General features: G+C 36.5%; 1 protein-coding gene across 2 annotated transcripts; it reads left to right on the plus strand.

Moving 5' to 3' along the window:
* The first annotated feature begins 1,726 nt into the window (after nt 1–1,726).
* On the plus strand, nt 1,727–17,701 carry MFSD11 (major facilitator superfamily domain containing 11). Of its 2 annotated transcripts, XM_010174889.2 has the most exons (13): nt 1,727–1,822; nt 3,364–3,419; nt 4,428–4,535; nt 4,985–5,064; nt 5,163–5,259; nt 6,944–7,002; nt 9,328–9,469; nt 10,309–10,349; nt 11,456–11,521; nt 13,825–13,950; nt 14,891–15,065; nt 16,060–16,195; nt 17,524–17,701. In XM_010174889.2, the coding sequence occupies exons 1-13, from the start codon at nt 1,727–1,729 to the stop codon at nt 17,689–17,691; spliced, it is 1,350 nt and encodes a 449-aa protein (XP_010173191.1). In that variant the 3' UTR covers nt 17,692–17,701. The 2 variants fall into 2 exon arrangements, with proteins under 2 accessions (XP_010173191.1, XP_010173190.1); XM_010174888.1 differs by lacking the exons at nt 5,163–5,259; nt 6,944–7,002.
* The last annotated feature ends 2,531 nt before the right edge of the window (nt 17,702–20,232 follow it).

Below are 20,232 nucleotides of genomic sequence, written 5' to 3' on the forward strand. Positions count from 1 at the left end.
GAATTGGTCCAGCACACCAGCCCAGTCTGCCATGCAGCTGGATAAATACTTCTGTTAGCACAAGGGGAAGAAGGTGTAAGTGGGACACAGTGCCTAGAGGATCTTAAAAATCTATACATTTGTAATATAGAAAAGGGAGAAGAGAGCTTTGGTTGCGTTAAAATACCTCCTTGATACTCTAATTGGATCTTTGTAAAGCAGCCTATAAATAATCATACTGACTTTCTTCCATAAGTAAAGAATAAATAGTTGAAAAAAAACTCTACTTTTTTTTTTTTTTTTTTTTTTAGAAAATACAGCTCATTAATTAAAATAGTATTAAATATGTAATGATAGCTGGGATACTATAAGTCTTTTACTGGAGATAGTGAAGGTAAAATTTGGTGATTTATTTTTCATTTACTTAAATTGATTCTGGATTTTCTTCCTCTTTGGCCAGCAGTTAGGTAGAGCTGATTTGGCTGAATGTTTCAATCCTTTTTTCATTTACTTAAATTGATTCTGGATTTTCTTCCCTTCCTCTTTGGCCAGCAGTTAAGTAGAGCTGATTTGGCTGAATGTTTCAATCCTGACTTGGAGACACGACAGAAGGGACAGAAGATAATAACAGTAAAAAGCAGACATTCCATCAGTACAAGGTGTGCAATCCCGTTTCAGTTTTGCTGATGTTTTAACAGAGATCTTCAAAACTTAAAGATCAATTGATCTTAAATTTAGTATTTTAAAAATACTATGAAGTAAAATATTAAGGGTATGTAATTGCTAAAAACAGATTTCCCTGAGACAAAGCAGTGAGAGATTATGAAGGCTCTTTCCTCTCCTGAGTCACTGAGGCAATGAAAGGCAGAAACACTGTGCAGAGCATGTGTGTTGGTGGCACTGAGACACGTAGGTTATTCCAGGTGGGAATCATTTTCCTTTTGGAATGACTTTGTGTGTGTTTAAATTCAGCTAATTAAATGTTTTTCTTCAATGACTTTCTAAGACTTTTTTAAACTTGCCAGGTATTATTTAGTGGAGAGAGATTATAATTCTTGAAAACTAGTACAAATCTTTTTACTTTAAGGATTAGATTTCTACCCTTTTAAGTAGAAAAAGTGTACTTTCATAAAACTGCATTTCCCATAGTGCACAAGGGCTTTCTAGGCTGGGTCAGCTGATCTCGATTGTGAAATGTTCCTTATTTCCTGTCCAACGTGCATGGAAATGACTCGTGTGTGCAAATGTCTCATCTGTCCTTTGTCAGGTGATTTAAAGGCTGTGAACCAGAATTCTGATTTAGAACAACTGTAAGAAACTGAGCTGATTAACTAGCCTGATATTTGGAAAACTGCTTCATTTGGGGGAAAAAAGATGTCATGAAGAAGTAACATGCTGCAGTCTGCTCTGTTTCTAACTTCATGGGAAAAGGTAGAGAGAATCTTGATCTTTACCTTTTGTACCAGACCTTTATCTTTGGGGTGGTTGGGTTTGGTTTTTTTTCAAGTTATTGATTTTGCAGTACGTTGTGTAAGAGAGTTAGCAGGTTTCCTGGTTAGTTGATGATTATGTCCTAGCAACTAATAAGTAGCTTTAAGTAATTGTAATTTGTAAAGCTTTCCTTCTTGTTTTATTATTTTTGTTGGTTTTTTTGTTTGTTTGTTTTTAACACAGGATAAGAAGAAACTTCTAAAAGAAAATAGAGTTTTTCCAGACCAAAGCTGAGGACTTGTCAAGAAAACACAAAATGTCTCCTGAATCAAAAAAACTTTTCAACATACTTATTTTGGGAGTTTCATTTATGTTTATATTCACTGCTTTCCAAACATGTGGAAATATTGCGGTAGGTGTAAATTTCAAAACATGTTGTATTTCTATCACAATTATTCATTGTTTCTTGTGTTTTGTGTACTCTAATGTAAGAGTTGCTTTACTTGGGATTTTTTACATGCAAGACGCCTTGACATTTTGCCTCCTTTCTTTTGGTTTAGTGTTAATGAAATTAAGTCGGTTAACTGGATAATTAAGCAGGTTTTTTCTTTAAGATAGCATAGCTACATCTGTAACTGTATTTAATTGTTTAGAAAGTAGAAAATTAATGAATCCTGTCAGATGTTTGAACTTTAAAATAGTGTCTGTTCTGACACTTGCAATATTTAACAATTGAATGACATGGGACCTTCCATATTTCTGATTATTCTATATAGTCCCTTTCAAAATATTTGCCTAAGTTGATGTTATTAACCATGGCCCTAGTTTTTCCTAATCTTAACATATTTTTCTGATCTAACAAACTAGACACTGAGGGGGAGTATGAAGATAACATCTGACAAGTAGTCAGACTTCCACAATTGCTAGAACTGCCAAGTCACCTTCCATGAATAAATAATTTACTGCTTTAGTATCGTGATCTCTTTGCGTGCTGAAGCAAAATTTGGTATAACATAATCCAAATTCACTATTAAAAGGAGATTATACCCTTACTACTTAATTTTTTAGAATTCTACTACTGATACACTTAGTCTAGATCCTTTAACTTACTAAATTGTTGACATTGCTTTCAGTATTAGTTACATGCTTGAAGGACAGTTAGATTTCAACATACCTCTTAAGCCTACAAGTCTTACAGCTTCTCTCTTCTTGCATGCAAGAAAAATCCTTTCTGAGTTCAGACATATAACTGACCTTCACTGCTTTATAGAAATAATTACTTAGTTTTTGTAAAAGTCATAGTGCAGCGTGATACTGTACAAGAGTACATAAGTACAGCCCAGTCATCTTAGAAATTCTGCAATAAATTCACAGCACCTCACTGAATTGGACCTAGTGATGATGCAGTCATGTAATTTATTGTCATTAAAGTCATTGCAAGTGAATTTCAGTCAGATCTGCCCACCAATCCAACTAATTACCTGGTCTCATGATCACTAAAGCTGATTCAAGGGGAAAAAAAGGAATAGGGAAGTAATGGGAAGCTGAAAAGAACAGAAGCTGTTACCAGAAACTCATAGTTAGGTCAAATTAAGAGTATTTAGAAACTTCTCCTTTTTTCCCCCCACTTGTTAAATTAAGATAGTCATATCTACCTAAGAGAGATGTTAAGTGAAACAAGTTTTGTGAAATATTTTAAGGTCTCTGATGAAATAATGATATAATCCTAAAGTACTAATTACTCCTTCAAACATAGATGTTTCCTTGCCAAATATTTCCTTCACCTTCGTTGTGGAGGCATTGTGACTTGTAATTAACACTTTATTTTAAGTACTTTGTAGAGTCTATTAATGATTAATTTTAACATTTGACACTGACTTCAAACTGATGCAAGTGTTTGCAAACTACAAGATATATTCTAGCATATTACAATGTATAATTTTCTCCTTGCAGCAAACTGTTATCACAAATTTAAACAACACGGATTTTCATGGCAGTGGCTACACAAGGTAATTTACCCAAATCTTCTTACTACTTTGCTCCCTGCGAGGTGAAGCGAGTTATAATTCCATCTGATATGTACTCCCAAGAGATTGTAGCGTTCTGCTGACTTCACAATTTAATAACATAATTAAAGCAGTTTAAAGCATAGGCTTCTCACATGCACTCTAGTTCTGCTTTGAATTACTTCTAGTTGAACTACATATCTGTTTTGCATGTTTTCTTTGTAGGGAGAAAAAAAACCACCGTACAGTCATCACATTCTCAGCATTTTATCTTAGGAGATGAAGAATATGGAATTTTAAAAATAAATTGCTGACTAAGGCCGTTGTTGTTTGCCTTTGTACACCTGTGTGTGTTTGTGTAGGACAGATGGTGTTGATCAACTTCCAGGAAGTACTGCAACATAAATATTAAAGTAGCAGTCAGAAAGACCAGAAGCAAAGCCACTATTGTGTTTGGTTATTGCACTGGCACAGCCAAACTCACCAAAGCATGATCAGGGACCTTTTGTATGCCAAATTAATCTGTCATATAGGAAAACCCAGTTGCTGCTTTGAAGGGTTTACTGTCTTAATTTAAACTATAAATACAACTGGCACAAAATATACCTATAAAATTTCTGTGGTGTATTTGGCAGAAAATGAAAACCTCACTGATAGACTAATTAGGCTCTGGAACATTCTCTAGAAGTACTGGGCACAAAATACAGTAACTATTGTTAAGGCAGTTTGACAAATGGGTGTTGTAAATTAGAAGACATGCTTGACTGCAATAGTTTGGGACTCTGTTCAGCAATCTAGGAAACACTGTACACTCCTGTACTCCCGTATAGAGTAATGGGTGAAGGTAACAGAAGGAAGGAAGGAAATGTTTGACCATGAAAGTTATGCAGTTACTTAAGTTGTGTGTGTATTTGTTATTTTGGAATTGTCTGAACATTCTTTAATTAGTTGCACTTATACCCTATGTTTTATTTTAAGTACTTAATAATCTTTTGTTGTTTATTTCTATAGCATGTCCATTATTTATGGAGTATTCTCTGCATCAAATCTTATCTCACCTTCAGTTGTTGCAATAGTAGGACCTCAACTCTCCATGGTTGTTAGTGGCATATTTTATAGGTAAGTATTAATTCTGAATTTTTGTCTTCTTCTTTTGAAATCTTTCTTTCATTTTTTTCATACCTAAGGCTACCATGCCATACCTGAAATTGTGCTGGCTAAGGAAGGCATCTTGCAGAGATACTACTCTCTGTATCAGTAGATGTGTAACTGCAGAGTACTTCAGCCTACTGGAAAAAGAGTGTATTTTTTTCCACAGCATTTCCAGACTTTGCTGGCTGTGGAGTTCAGGTTGTGTTCTCATTTTAATGACTTTATTAAAAAAAATAAAATTCTACGTGCTTAGTAGAGTAAAAGAATTACCTTTTTCACATATGATCTAAACTATTTTCCGGTGTCACGTAGGAGAGAGCAGCTGATTTAGAAGCAGCTAAGCGAGATATCTGATTGTTAAAGAGCATTGTCCACTTGAAGTCTATAATTCAATAAACCCATCTGTTCTATTCTAGCCTATACATTGCAGTTTTTATCCAGCCTGCTACCTGGGCTTTCTACACTGCTTCTGTTTTTATTGGCATTGCAGCTGCTGGTAAGCATTGTTCTTACCCTGCTTACTATTCTTTGGTACATTTGAATATACTTCTAAAGTATTTTTATTTCCTGAGCAATATATTCTGTATATTTCAGTGCTCTGGACAGCACAGGGAAATTGCTTGACCGTAAATTCTGATGAAAACACCATTGGAAGGAACAGTGGAGTATTTTGGGCTCTTTTACAGTCCAGGTAAGCTTTATTTATTTTTTTTTTTTTTTCAGTTGTGCACACATTCTACTTTTTACATTTTTTGGTGAGTGTGAGACTGCATCAAAATACTCCATTAGTACCTTGCAGTCACTGAAGTGGGAGGGAACGCTGGAATCAAAATTTCTGTTGCTAGTGTGCATTGTAGAACCATGAATGAAAGTTACATATTGCAAACCTCTGCTCTGGACATGCTAAAAAGATACATTTCTGTTAGGGAAACATTTGACATACATAACAGAAACCTTGGTCATTGTGGAGGGCTGTGCTAATTTGTGGCAAGCTCCTGAGTGCACTGATAAGCCCTAATGGTCCTGAACAACCTCACCTGGGACCTTCACCACACCCTTCCCATCTGCCTCGGCCCAGAAGTGACTGCTTAAACTCAGCCCTGGGTCTTCACTTCTTCTGGAGCTGTATTGGAGGAGTGAGTACTGGTCTCCAGCTCAGCTACAGCCATGCAGGTAGGATTTATACCTCTCAGTAGAGTGTAATGTAATTCAGGTATAGGGAAAAATAACAAATGTTCAGGAAGATAGAGCTGCTGACTTGAAAAGAGACTAAAAAGACTGAGGAGGATTATACTGATGGACTGCTAAAACAAGAAGGCAGCAGGTGAGCTGAATGTAGAACTGTTGCTCACCAAATGGTGCTCTACTAGAATTCAAATCACTTGGTGAGGATTCTATTCAGCAATCAGCAAACAGAAGAGGATTGGTTTGAAACAGATAAAGTGCTTCTTTACACAATGCATGGTTAAACTTCTGGAACTTAGTGCCACAGGAAGGTGTGGAGTTGGATGGTGTCAGCAGGATCAAAAAGGGATCAAGTAAATTTGTTGTCAATAGGTCCATAAATGATTCCTGAAGAGAGATACCTTTTACCACCTTTAATACAGCGATTCTGGATATTGGGAAATAATGAGGGGAAGGAATTACAGAAAGTGCTTAGGCTGGTGAGCCTGCACAAGCTGGCATTGCTAATGCTGCTGTGGGGACAGAATACTGGATTAGCAGGACATCAGGCTGAGCCAGTGGTGTACTTCTTGTGTTTCTTAAGTTTCAGGTTCCAGAATTAACATATCAGTATGTTATCAGAGTAGCAATTTCCACAAAGCCAACTAATCATATGCTTTACAGTGAGTAAAATGCATGGCTTTATATGAGGAAACTTGACTCTAAGGCTGTTCTGACTCACTGTTCACTCAGAATTACTATATTTCTAGAAACTGTAGGTGGGAACACAAAATTTCCCTTGAGCTGTTAATAACCCATTTAGCATTGCTGGGGCAATACTTCAGACAAGATATGTGATTCTTCTAAGGAAATATTACAAAATAATCTCCATAAATGTCAGCTTTTTAACCTATATCCTTCCAAAATTAGAGAGAGAGAGGCAGCTTAAATACAGATTTCCTCATTTTTGCTACTGCCTTATGTTTTGATTGCTGGAAAAAAAAAAATAGCTAGCTGTATGGGGAAGAATCCTCTACTGTTTTTGAAACTTTATATAGAATAAGCAGTTTGTATGGAGAGTGACTAGTGTCTTTTATTTCTTTCACAATTACAGGTACTATTTTTTGCATAGAATAGTATTACCGTGATGCTATAACCTTCATCTTACCACAAAAAGTGCTGTTCACCTTCCTTGTCCTTTTTGTTTACAGCTTGTTTTTTGGAAACCTCTATATATACTTTGCTTGGCAAGGAAAAACTCGTGTATCAGGTGCGTATTGCTTGTTTATATGTATATATTCCCTTTAAAATATGGTAGCATGAATAAACAGGCTAAATAATGAACTGAAAAGTGTCAAGAAACTTAGACAATAGCAGACAATTTTATTCCAGTTTATTGTTAGATAGAGTCTTATTTTGGGAGTATGTTTTTGATTCAGTGTTCCGTGGTACTCATGGCCCTTCTATTATGTATGTTTTCCTGCATGCAATGCACTTTGAATACCTTTGTTTAGAATATTGTCTCTGAAAAGCTTCAGAATGCTAGTTAAGAACAAGGTTTCCACAGTAGCTAGTCTGGGATTTTCCCTGTGCAGACGAGCTTGTGCCAAAATATGTGTATTTGGAGGGAAAGAAATTCTGGCATGGCTGTATGTTTAATATACACTAAGTTCTTGGTGTAGACTGTCCTTCTATATCAGATTGGAGACTGATTAACCTATGAAATAAAGGAAAAGAAAGAGAAACCATCCTAGTTGACTTCATAGCTGCACTAATCCCTGTGCTGGCACAAAGCAGTAGCAAGACAGAGGTTGAGATGTGCAGCTGGAGTGAGAGTGGGTGGCTGCTGCTGCTTCAACTTGCAGCATTGCTGGAAGAGTGTGTAAAAGACTCAGCCTTCCTTTCTTGGCATAGTTTATGAAGACTAGCTTCCTGATGGGTTTGTAATTAATACTATAATTTGTTTTTTTAATTTGACATTTTGCTAGACTGGTGGAGAGCAGGAATTTGAGAACAGTGGACTTTATTAATATTCTTAAGAATCTGGATACTGGTTGAGACTTGGTGGTTTTAAAGCAGAGATTTCTGGCAACTGTTTTAAGTGAGCAAGGCAAGGTACGTGGAGATAGCAACTAAGAAAATGGTGCAGTGGTGAAAATAGAGCAAAATCTTAAGATTTTAATTATAAAACTCTAAGCATTGCTGGAAAAACAACATTTTGTAAACAATTAGGGTTGATTGTCCTATTCTATAATGTGAGAGTTTTCCTTATTGCAGTCTTAAACTAAAATATCTACTAGAATGGTCAATTCTTTTAATGTTTAAAAGATGAGGGTACTTCTGCTGTAGTCAATCAGGAATAAGATCTTGACTTTTAAATGATAATTATCAGGCTTCAGAAATACTGCCATGTTGAGATGAATAGTCTACTTCATGCTGCTTTTCACATTCTCTATAGACATGGGCTTGGTAGCGCAGCACGGGTTAATTTTTAAAAGTCATCTTCCATGTTCCTCATCTTTAACACAAAGCTTTAACTGTTATTTGAAGTATTGGAGACACTTTGAACCTGGTGGGCCTGAAATTCTGTGCATTCTAAATTTCATTGCTCTTGCTAATCACAGAATAGAACAATTAGCTATAAGGGAGTTCTGATGTTACGTTTTCCTCCCCTCTTTAAATGTCTTGAGACTCCTCTTTATTAAAAAATGTTGTTATTGGTAGATTTAACAGCATTTAAAAAATAAAATCTTCCTTCCTTTTACTACTGTAAAATTATTACAGACATTTCAAGGTGAAGCACACATTCTCTTTTTGATCTGGAGTTGTACACAGGTTATTTTTAATTGATGCAGAACAATTTTACATTTACCTTTAAGCTAAAGGGGAAGTAAATAGAAGTGTAGACAGTGTGTTCAGAATCGTACACTAGTTCAATCACAACTATTAGCTGTTTCTTGTCTTTTTTTCCCTGCTTAATAGTTGTAAATATTAAAAATTAATGCAGTGACTTCTGTATGACAGACTTGCCTGTGCCAGACAAGTCAGTCAGTGCAGCAGAGCTGGTGTGGGGCAGCAGTTACCTTCCTCCAGCTGCATGTTGGGTGCTGTGTCAGTTAGTGAGGTTTCAGTGGTTTTAAGGCCTTTGTAGTTTACAAGCCTACCACTTTATGACTTTACAGCACTAATATTTCTGATGCTGGTAAAGATATCTTTTTTTTTTTTAGAAATCTGAAGGGTTCTGGGGGTAGTTTGCTATGTCCACTCTGAATTATAAAAGTCTTGAAAGATGAAATTTCTTCTGTTAATGATTAACACACTTTGTGTTAATTGGCTGCTCCTTGGTCATAGCCTTTGCATGGCAGAAGATGTGAGTGACACTCTTTAATATGCTGATATTTTATTAGCATCATAAAACTGAGACAGGAATTTGCCAGCAGCTGAGTACCTTTTGCTCCATGTGGAAGGTAAGTTAGAAAATTGGTTTATGTTTTAGACACTTAGTAGTGTGTCTGTATTGGTTCTTTGAAGGTAGTTGAATTGGTTTGAGTTGCTTTTGCACATTTAGTTATGACTCCTCTTTGTTTTTCCACAGAGAGTGATCGCAGAACTGTCTTCATTGCTCTGACTGTTATCAGTCTTGTGGGCACAGTTCTGTTCTTTCTGATTAGGAAACAAGAGGACACAAAAGCTCCAGGGGAGGAAGATTCTGCTAATGAAATCCTGGGGGACAGCTCGTAAGTGCTTATGGCATTAATAATATGTTGTCACGTATATTTATTTGTGCTCCTACTCTTCAGTGGAACATCATGTGTTCACTTCATCCTGTACACTGGAAACATGAATAATACAGATAACCTGTAGAATTTACAGATTTAATAGAAAAGTATCTGTACTTTAACAAGTGAGAGTTAGTGTTCTTTATATGACACATTTTCAAGGGTGGAATGCAGTACTGCACGTTCACTTTTTTATTAATAAGTGGCTTTGGAAAAATATCTTTTACCTCTTTTCTCCACTGATTGTTATTAAACACGTGTCTGCCTTTCATAATCTGTCTTGCCCTCATCAACTCGGTTTAAAGACTCGATAAACAGAAAATACTCCCTTTTTACCTACTTTCTTCTACATACTGAAAACGTTTTTCATATCTTCTCTAAATAAATATATATGCCACCCTGATAAGCACATTAGAAATGCATAGGTACACAGATATATAAATTCAGTACAGTTTTGCCCGAGGCATCAATTTAAATATTTTTGCTTTATTTAAAGAACAATGAAAATGTTAGAAAAACATCAGTAAGTATAGCAATGGAAAAGGTTCAAAGCTATAAATGCTCAGAGGAAAGATGCTGTTAAGCAGGTTAATTTTTGAACAGTTCTCACTAGGGCAGAAAGCAAATAAATTTTGTGGTTAGTAGTTTAGAGTCTCAGAAAATTTAATAGCATACTCTAGAGTATAGTACTAGGCTAGAAAATGTACAGGAAATTTGAAAAATGAAGCTGTCTTTCACTATAGTGATACAGTTTGGTTATTCTTTTTCCATTTTGACTAAGTCATTTACTTACCCAGGTCTGCACAAAACAAAATGGCGAGAGCAGTGTCTGCCTTCAGTAAGTACTGTTTCACATAAGAGTTACTTCAAAAAATACTGGCATATCCTTTCCATCTCTCTATGATTCTGCTGATAATGTGATCATGTGCAAATCACTTAAAACAAAAATTTATTATTTTAATTAAGATTTTAAGAACTCATTTCAGTTATTCCACTTTGAATATGAACCTTCAGGGATTGCCTGCTTGGAAAAATGACTGCCAGATAGCAATGGTTTTCAGACCAGAGATGGCAGGCAGTTCAGAGGGACACAGGACTGATGAGTTTTGAGCCCGACAGGAATTCAGTTGTCTGTAGGAGCATTTGTGATTTTGAGCCTAGTCAAAATGGAGCTTGCAGCTGGAAAAGCTTGGGAACCACTGAACTAACATATGGGCAAATTACTCTTGATGTGTGATTGATGTGAGCTGGCTGGCTGCACTTCAGAAGTGCTCCTTTATGTGATGGAGAAATTCAGAGGGATGCTTCCTTGATGTCATTTTAGATCCAAGCTACTTTACAGCTTCCTTATATAGATGAGCTCAAAAAGAACAGGTTACTGCTTGGGAAAGCTAGTGCATGGAAGTTTAAAAACAAAACAAAAAAACCCCAACCAAAACCAAAGCAAAAACCCCCCACCGACATAACAAGATAAAGAAGTTACATGGTTTATTTTGTCACCAAATGATACCAGTTAAAAACAACAGTTTTGAACTTAAACATCTGCAGTTCCCATTGAAGTCTGATGTGGTCTGCCCGTGACTGTTAAGTTTGTTTTGAGAACAAGGAGCTCTTCACTGAGACTTTATTTCTCCTTTTAGGAGACAATCACCATGAACCAAGAGAGCGTACAGAAATACAATGAGCAGAAAATTGTGTGCTAATTCAAAACCATGTGTCCTCTCTTTAATATTTTCCCTCTTGTGTTTCTTGCAAAAAAAGGACTTTGAGTAACAGCATTTCTTTCAAAGGACAAGTCAGGGTTGGTTTGTTTAGTACTCTGTTTACTGTAATAAAGTCACACTGTGCATAATCTTAACCTATTTTTGCAAAGAGCAAAAGAAAGTGTAGATGATCTTAATAGTGTTATCAGTTATATTAATTTCCATTATTATGTCTTTACAGAAAAATCTATAAAGCTGAGCTTGACCAAAGAGATTCTGCTTCTCGGTGTTACAACAGCCTACACAGGTATGAAGCAAGCAGAGTGTATAATCATGTAGCAGTGGCAGGGCATTGTTTGGAATTTTAACCCCAGAGCAGGATTGCAATTCCATATCATTGCAAACATTGCTTGAATATTTCAGTTAACTTTGAATGAGTTAGTTAGGACACTTCTATGTTCTGGAAAATGTTTCTGTTGGGTAGGAGGGGTGTGCCTAAATCTGCGAATACTCACTGCTGTGGTAATGTTTGGTCCAGTACAGCTTTGGGTCACTCAAATTGAGGGTTAGGCAAAACTTATTTTTTAGCTTTTAGGTGACTTGGTATTACACTATCAATATCTTGCAGGTTGTTTGATGCAATTGTGTTGCATTTGAATTAAAATTATTTTTATAAAATTCACTGTCAGTGTTCCCTTCATTGAGGTGTGGGAGGTTACTAACAGTCTTCATTTTAGTCTTGGTTCTACTGGGGAAAGGTTTAGCCATTTCCAACTATTTTTGTCACTAGTATTTGCTGTGACAGGAGCTCTCTTTTTATCAACTTTGGTTAAACCTGGTCTGCCATTGTTAGATCAAGGTGTGAGTTGTAAAATTAAAATACATTTCTCTCATATACTCATATTTTTAGAATCATGGAATGGTTTGGATTGGAAGGGACCTTAAAGCTCATCCAGTTCCAGCCCCCCTGCCATCAGCAGGGACACCTTCCACTAGACCAGGTTGCTCAAAGCCTCATCCAGCCTGGCCTTGAACACTTCCAGGGAGGAGCAGCCACAGCTTTCTTGGGCAACCTGTTCCAGTGTCTGACCACCCTCACAGTGAAGAACTTCTTCCTAATATTTAATCTAAACCTCTAAACCTCCCCTCTTTCAGCTTAAAGCCATTTCCCCTTGTTTTGTTATTAACTGCCCTAAAGTGATTCTGCTACAAAAATACTATAAAATGTTCAAAATGTGACTGGGATCCTTTAACAAGTTTTTTGATGGATTCACATGTAGTTCTGTTCATGATCGTATTAAATTTTAGGAAGAACAGATGCATTTTCAGAACCTCAGCTCTGAGTCACCATTATGAAAAATTGTTGTTAGCTCTTGTAGGTGAAAAGAAAGACTTAGATGTGAATAAACAACGTCATAACATCTGCTGAAGCTTGCAGTCAGCTTCTGGTAGAGAAATAGCACTAGTAGCTATGAAGTCAGTTTGCACCAGCCACTAATCTGAGTTACAAGTTGCTTCACAGCAGCTCCAGCGTTCTGACAACCCGACTTAACTCACTTGAATTCCTCTTAGGTGTTCAGTGCAATGGGAATGTGAAGCAAGATGACAAGGGAAGGGAGTCAGTCAGATTTTGTCTGATTAATCTAAATTTGGTCTTAGAAAAAAAATAATCAGTCCAGTTTGGCAAAAATAGCTGCTGCCATCTGGTGACTGTTGGGCCATATTGCCACTTTAGGAAAATACAAAATCCCTTAAAGCCAACAAAAGGGGGGTTTTTTTTTGTTGTTGTTTTGGGTTTTTTTTTTTTTCCGAAATTGATGGTCAGATTATTAAGACTGCTCAAAGTTCCGCCCTATTTGAGGCTATGCAGTTCATATATCATGGTAGGTAGCCTGCTACATGTAGACCAGGATATGGTGTACCATATTTTTGCAGTAGCAAAGGCAAAGGAGGTAAATTAGAAACAGTTCTATTTTTGAACTCTTTTTCTTTGTTTAGGCATTGCATTTTGCATTGTTTTAAATATTCTTCTTATTAAGGAACTGGTATTTTTACAGTGATGGCTTATAGTCATTTTAGTTGGACTCTGCTCTGTTACCTTTCCTTCACAATAATGGCAGTAGAAAGAAATAAGAGTTTTAAACAAATAGTAGTTGTTCTTTCTCAATTTTATGCCTTTATATATAGAAAAGTTGCAGTCCATTTTAGAAATCTTGGCTCTTTTGGTATTTGGGGGTGCAGGGAGTCTTTCTGAGGAATGTCATAGCTTGAGTGGGGGAAAAACCTTACACATGAAATTCCAAAGTTCTTGGAAAAACAGAAATATAAACTATATGTAGAGATTGTGTCAACAGAAGCAGCACTGAACCTAAGTGCATATGATTCTAATTAGTGACATAGTGTTTTTTCTACTGTAGCTTTTATAAACTGGCATAGGAGAATATAAAAATTACATAGTTTAAAATTCCCTAATTGTTTCTGTTACACATATGTTATTTAAATATGTGTATTTGAAAGGTACTTCGGGGAAAAACAGCCTTTAGACATAAAGAACTTTTTAATAACTTTTGTAATAGTTCATCTGTCAGTTTTGTTTGGTTTCTTTCAAAGGTTTGGAATTAACGTTCTTTTCTGGAGTATATGGGACATGTATTGGTGCTGTGAATAGGTTTGGCAGTGAAGAAAAAAGCCTTATTGGTCTCTCTGGTATTTTTATTGGTGTTGGAGAAATTTTAGGTGAGTCTAAATTTACTACCTTACAGACTAAAAAGGATTAAGATTATGTAGTTACTCAAAATAGGTTTTTTTTTTTTAACTGAATAATGTCTTTCAAGCTTACAGCAATAGTTGTGTAAACAACAAATGAAGTATTAGAAATAAAATTGTCACAGTTCCTGATTGCACTGTGGATTATACATGACACCATGTAAAGTTAATGTGGACTAGGATGTGAAATACTGATGACCAGGAATCCTAAGATTTTGCATTCTTTTTGGGTTAGTGCAAAGAAATACATGAGACTTATAATGAGAGAAGCCCAAGGCTACAATGGTATTAGGGAATTTTCAGCATTTTGATATTCTGTTTTTTTAAATAGTATTCTCTTAACATTTTTATTATTTTAAAGTGATATCATAACTTTTAATTTTATTTTAAAAGTATCGCACTAAAGACTTCTTTCTTAAAAAAAAAAAAAGTTATCTGGTGTTAAATGAGATCTGATATTTGAAAAAAAATTGAATACAGGTAATGTTCACTAGCAACTTGGATCCATAGAGAAATGAATGGTTTTGTGGTTAAATGAGCTGGGATTATTCACTTAGTATTGTTGCAGTACTGGAGGAAATGGTGACTGCTGGGAAAATACTTGTGGGGGGGAAAAAAAAAGAAAGATGAAGTGTCTTCAGTGGCAATTATCTGATAAATCTGCCTGCGTTTCACAGACATATATATATAACCCAAAGGTTATAGCATCTGGTAAATGGGGCTGACCAGTCTGGCAGACTCTTTGGGACTGTTTTAATGTCTGTCAATCTTTCAGTTATTCAATATGGGGAAGTTTATAATCTAATTTTTTTTAATTTTTTTTTTTTTTCCTTTTGCAGTATTTAAGTTTGGTTCTATTCTTTACATCTTCAGTTCTGATTTAATTATCCAATCTTTTCCACTTACACAGGTGGAGGAATTTTTGGTTTACTGAGCAAGAGTAATCGCTTTGGCAGGAACCCTGTTGTGATGCTCGGCATCGTTGTCCATTTCATAGCCTTTTATTTAATTTTTTTCAACATGCCAAATAATGCCCCTATTGCTCCTATGGAAGGAACAGATGATGTTGCTTATATGATTCCAAGGTAAGTAAACTTTTGGCTGGTATAATTGAAGATGTATATAAAGAGCTTGTTCCTGTAATAGAAAACTCCTTGAAGCTACTTTTCTGTGTAGTAAGTAACTCTACAGAAAAGGCTTTCAGGAATTCTGTTATCATTGAAGGCAGATATTCTAACCATTTCCATCCAATTTAGGAATTGAAATGACATAAGAATAAAAAGCATGAGGATATTTGGTAGCAGTTCTGTCATTGAGAACTGACATTCCTGATGTCTAGTACAACAATGAGACCAGCAACTATTGTACTTGATGTCAGGAATTCAGTTTATTTTAAACCAGTGTTGGGTTCAGTTTTACTACAGCATGGAGCACCAGCCTTGCACTGGTTTCCAAATTCTTTGAATGCTTGTTGTCAAAGTCCCCTTGGTCTGACTGGAACCATGCTGTGCCTGTCTCTTATATCACTCTATGTTAGGGCAAGAATATAGGGAGCTTTCTTACCATTGCAATTTTCTTTTGGGATGTATTTTTGCCAATTTGTGTGAAAATACAGCATTGTCACTTGTGCAGATACAGCTGTTGACTTCCAATTATAAGCATTTTTACCTGCACTGGTGACTATTGTTTATTTAAGTGGAGTATTTTTCTGCAAAATAAATTGGTATTTCTCTAATATTCCTGCAGTTTTATGAATTCACCATGTGTGTCTCAGCTTTTAATCACTGCCTTGTGGGTTTGTGGCTCCAAGCACCTAAATGAGTTCTGGCAGTTCTAATTCAGTGTATAATTGACTGCAGGTAACAGTAACAGAAGTCTTATAATTCAAGAAATTACAATCTGATGGAGCTATTCTTTTTTCCAAGCCAAGCGTTCCCAGTTCTTTGCCAGTAAAATTTAAAGCTTGATAACTTTCTTCCATTCTCATTTTCCAATTAAGTCTGCCAAAAATAGTTTATAGATGTGTAAGCTGTTTGAATGAATGAATGGCTTTTAAATCTTATTTACTTTGTCCTTCAGCAAAGAAGTGGCCATATTGTGCAGCTTTCTGCTGGGCCTGGGGGACAGCTGCTTTAACACCCAGCTCCTCAGTATTTTGGGATTCCTGTATTCAGAAGACAGTGCTCCTGCCTTTGCCATCTTTAAGTTTGTTCAGGTATTGTATGACACAGGCTTTTGAAAGTATGACTGTTGGAATGGTGTTGAAAGTCTGGACTGTGTTTTTTTAATGAGGGAGAAAAATTATGTTGTTTCTGCAAAGGATTTCAGCCCATTTGTTTCTTTAACGGGAGAGAAAGAAGTTTTTAGGTAGGAGTAGTTTGATTATAGCTTGTGATTATATAATTGCACTGCTATTACGAGTTTTGAGGGGAGTTAGAAGTGTTGGGAATTGACGTTTAAAGTCAAAAGGCTACTACAGTTAACCAGGCTTGGATTTTATTTAAGTAATCATTTACTGAATTTATTTACTCGAAGAAGTCTTTGGCAGAGGGGTGTGAATTAAAGGGAAACAAGTTGTATAAATAATAGTTGAAGAGTTTGTCGATGTTGTACTATATCACTGGGAGTTATCAGGTGGGTATGCAGACAAAAGAAGATTTAAGTAATGTTTATCTGTCCTTAAGTTGTCAGAATGTGAAAATAAATGCATCCCAGCAGCTGGAGCCTCGATGAAAAGGCTTCAGTACAATAAGGATACAAATCTTGTGTGGGTAGATCACTTCACTCACAGACATTAATCTTGTTTGGTACTGAACTTTCCAGGTCAGAGTCTGTGATGATCAGAGATATTGGTAGAAAAACGGTGGTGCAAAGCACTGAAACTGTTCATGTGTGGTCACACCAACAGCAAGCCAGGGCTGGGAGCAGAGATCAGGGTGTGTGTAGTTTAAAAGATGACAGCTGCTTACTTCAAAAAGACTTTTTTTTTTTTTTTTTTTCTCCTTGTGCACAGCTCCATTTTTATATAATTCTCAGTGGTATGTGAGAATTTAAGATAGGTGTGGAATATAAAGATTCTTTATATGAGCTCAATGAAAATTTTACCTTTAAAAAGGATAGATTGTAAGTAAACGGCACTGTCAAAGCCTCTAGCTATTTTGATATGGAATAGTTTGTGATGCTGTAAAACTGGAAATGGTTTTCTGGGTTTCTTCTTAAAGCCTTGGCAGTGTTGTTTCTAGACAAACTGTTTTCAAATACCAAAGCACTGCGCTTGTGATGCTACAAACAGTTCTGAGTTTGGTGTTCATTTTCTACAGTGAACACTATTTAAATAACAAGTAAAAACTAAATCTGTTGTATGTCACATCAAGACATATGTTGAGGTATAATGAATGTTCAAGATTGTGTATCTTCTAGAGAAGCACATTCCTGAGTGTTGCAGATTAGACTGTGTGTCTGTCAGTTTGATAATCCTTGTACAGTAATACTGGCCTGGGTATCTCCACTGATAATCTCTTTACATTGTGTTTTTTCTCACAGTCCATCTGTGCTGCAGTTGCATATTTCTACAGCAACTACTTCCTTCTGCAGTGGCAACTCCTGATCATGGTGGTTGTGGGCTTCTTTGGAACAATCACCTTCTTTGCAGTGGAGTGGAAAGCAGCAGCAGCTCTTGTTGCCCGTGGCTCGGACTACAGCAGCATTTGATCCAGATCCCGTGCCTAGTTCAACATTAGGAAAAACACAGGCACATTTATTGTGAAGCAAAGAGAGAAGGTGAAAAGATCATGTTGCTGCAGAGGTTAAGATGAAGGAAACTACTGCTAAATCACTATCAATCTAACTGAATGTGAGGAGGGAAAAAAGCCAAATTTGAAAGGGTTTTTTTCCTTGCTTTAATCAACTGAGCATGGTATGTGTGTTCTTAAAAATCAGGTATTAGAAATGGAAAGAAGTGCAGAGATCTGTGTATTGAACTGTTCTATTCTGAGAGGAACCTTTCAGAATGCAATTGCCTAATTTCACTCCACTGTGCACTACAGAATTACAGTTTCATTTCCCCCCCCTAAATTATTTTTCCTATATTCTAGTTTTGCAGACACTTGAATTCTTGTATTGAATGAGCGATATTGGTACAAGGTACCTTATATCACAGAATTTGTCTGCACAGCTGGGAAGTATTTCTGTGGAAAACGTTGCCTTGTTATTCTGTATCACCCAGTTCCTTGTTTCCCAACCTTTTGTTTATTAATCTGTTTCCTGTGCTTAAATGTTATCAGATGCAGGTTTGGGTTTTCTTTTTTGTTTTATTTTTTTGTTGTTGGTGGGTTTTTTGTGGGTTTTTTGTTTTGTTTTGAGAAAGTGAATCAGGTTGTAGTGTAACATAAAACATTTTACAAGAATTTGAAGAAGTTACCCTTAGCCATCTTAAGGGTGTGATCCTGAGATCTGTGAAGTATTGGTAATTGGAAACAGTCTCTTGGTTCATCATCTCAGAATTGAACTGTCTTGGGATTGCTGCCAGAACTTTCTCAGGGTAGTGCTATATGAAGGACCATAAGACATGACTTCCTTTACAGACTCCCAAATAGTTCTTTTGAGTTTGAGGAAATTTTCATCATAGTCTGTGATGGGAGCATTGTCTAAGATAACTTTTTAAAGTAGAAATAGACTCAGAATGTGAACTGTAAGAATAATCTTGCAGTCTTTAGTCTTCTGTGTGGTTTAAAAGTACCTGAAACACTGAATGTAAGCTGTTTCATTCAGAATATTTAGGGAAGACTGTAGTGTAATCTTATTTTGCCAAACGTGAAAACAAGGAAACTAGCATAGAAATTGAGTTTTAATCCAAAATTGTTAGAGATGATATAATACAGGCAGTGAATGCAACTCACCTTGATTTTATCTGTCTACTTGACTCTGCAGTACTTGCAGTCATGTTTGTGTCTAGTGGGTAAGCAAGGTACAACTGCGAGCAGGTATGGAACACCAGGAAGGTGTTTTTAGACACTCCACAGCTATTTTTAGAAAAGTACCAATTGCCAGCCTTTTTTTTATGCATAGGCAGAATGTTAATCTCTTATCTTTAAAGACAAGTAGCAAAAGTCAACTCAGCATAGAATCATAGAGTGGTTTGGGTTGGAAGGGACTTTGAAAGTCATCTAGTCCAACCCCCACCCCGCAGTGAGCAGGGACATCTTCAACTAGGTCATGTTGCTCAGAGCCCTGTCCAGCTTGACCTTCAATGTTTCCAGGGACGAGGAATCTACCACCTCTCTGGGCAACCTGGGCCAGGGTTTCACCACCTACATCATAAAAATGTCTTCCTTGTATCTAGTCTGAGTCTCCCCTCTTTTAGTTTAAAACCATCACCCCTTGTCCTGTCGCTACAGGTCCTGCTAAAGAGTCTGTCCCCAGCTTTCTTAACAAATCATAGAATGGTTTGGGTTGGAAGGGACCTTAAAGATCATCTACTTCCAACCCCACCATGTGGATGTGTCGGGATGTGTGTTTCATACTACATAGGTGTACCCATGGTTAAACTTGTTGAAGGTGTATGGTATCTCCTGTGACATTTGCTGTCACTTTTGCTCTCGCAGGGCGTGTAACACACAACCTCCATGAAACACAACCCTCTTCATGCACAGCAGAACAGCAGAGGGGGATTATTTTCTAGGCATATAGAAAGGGATTTTTAAATTCACTGCAGGTTTTTCCTGTGAGATCAGTAGGGTGTTAATGGGAAGATGAGAGGGCACCTGAACATTTGGCAAAGCAAAGAAAGCTGTGAGGACAGCCAGGAAAGAAAGCCTTGTGTATTCCCCAGAGATTTAATGAATGATGTAAAAGAAAATGACACAGAACAAGCATTTGAGCGAGGGGTTACTGAAGCCATTCCAATTTGTCAGACAAACTGAAAAAGCATGCAGTATTCCATCAATATATAAGATTAATGTGACTAGCAGCACTCTAATGCCTCTCTCTTATCCACTCCTGTTATCCTGTAATTTGAAGTGTACTATTTTTATATACTGAGCGCCATAAAAGGTATAGATGGTAGGATGCTGCCAGTGATTAGAATTCTCTTGTTGCTACACATTTGTGTGTTCTCCCAAGTACCAAAAGGGATAAAGAGCTTTTTTTAGGATAGAGAATTACTGACCTTTACCTCTGATCTCTTCCTGGGACCTTTTTTCCCCTACATGTCAATGAGAGAAGAAAGACTTGGAAGTTGACAAGGAACAATTT

This window comes from Antrostomus carolinensis, unplaced genomic scaffold (assembly GCF_000700745.2).
Source record: "Antrostomus carolinensis isolate BGI_N321 unplaced genomic scaffold, ASM70074v2 scaffold14069, whole genome shotgun sequence".
Lineage (NCBI taxonomy): Eukaryota > Metazoa > Chordata > Aves > Caprimulgiformes > Caprimulgidae > Antrostomus > Antrostomus carolinensis.

Coding starts and splice junctions, on each gene's coding strand:
- MFSD11 (XM_010174889.2), top strand. CDS start 1,727: ATGTCTCCTGAATCAAAAAAACTTTTCAACATACTTATTTTGGGAGTT. Junction 10,350..11,455: donor GAGAGCAGTGTCTGCCTTCA/GTAAGTACTGTT, acceptor ATGTCTTTACAG/AAAAATCTATAAAGCTGAGC. Junction 15,066..16,059: donor GTTGCTTATATGATTCCAAG/GTAAGTAAACTT, acceptor TTTGTCCTTCAG/CAAAGAAGTGGCCATATTGT.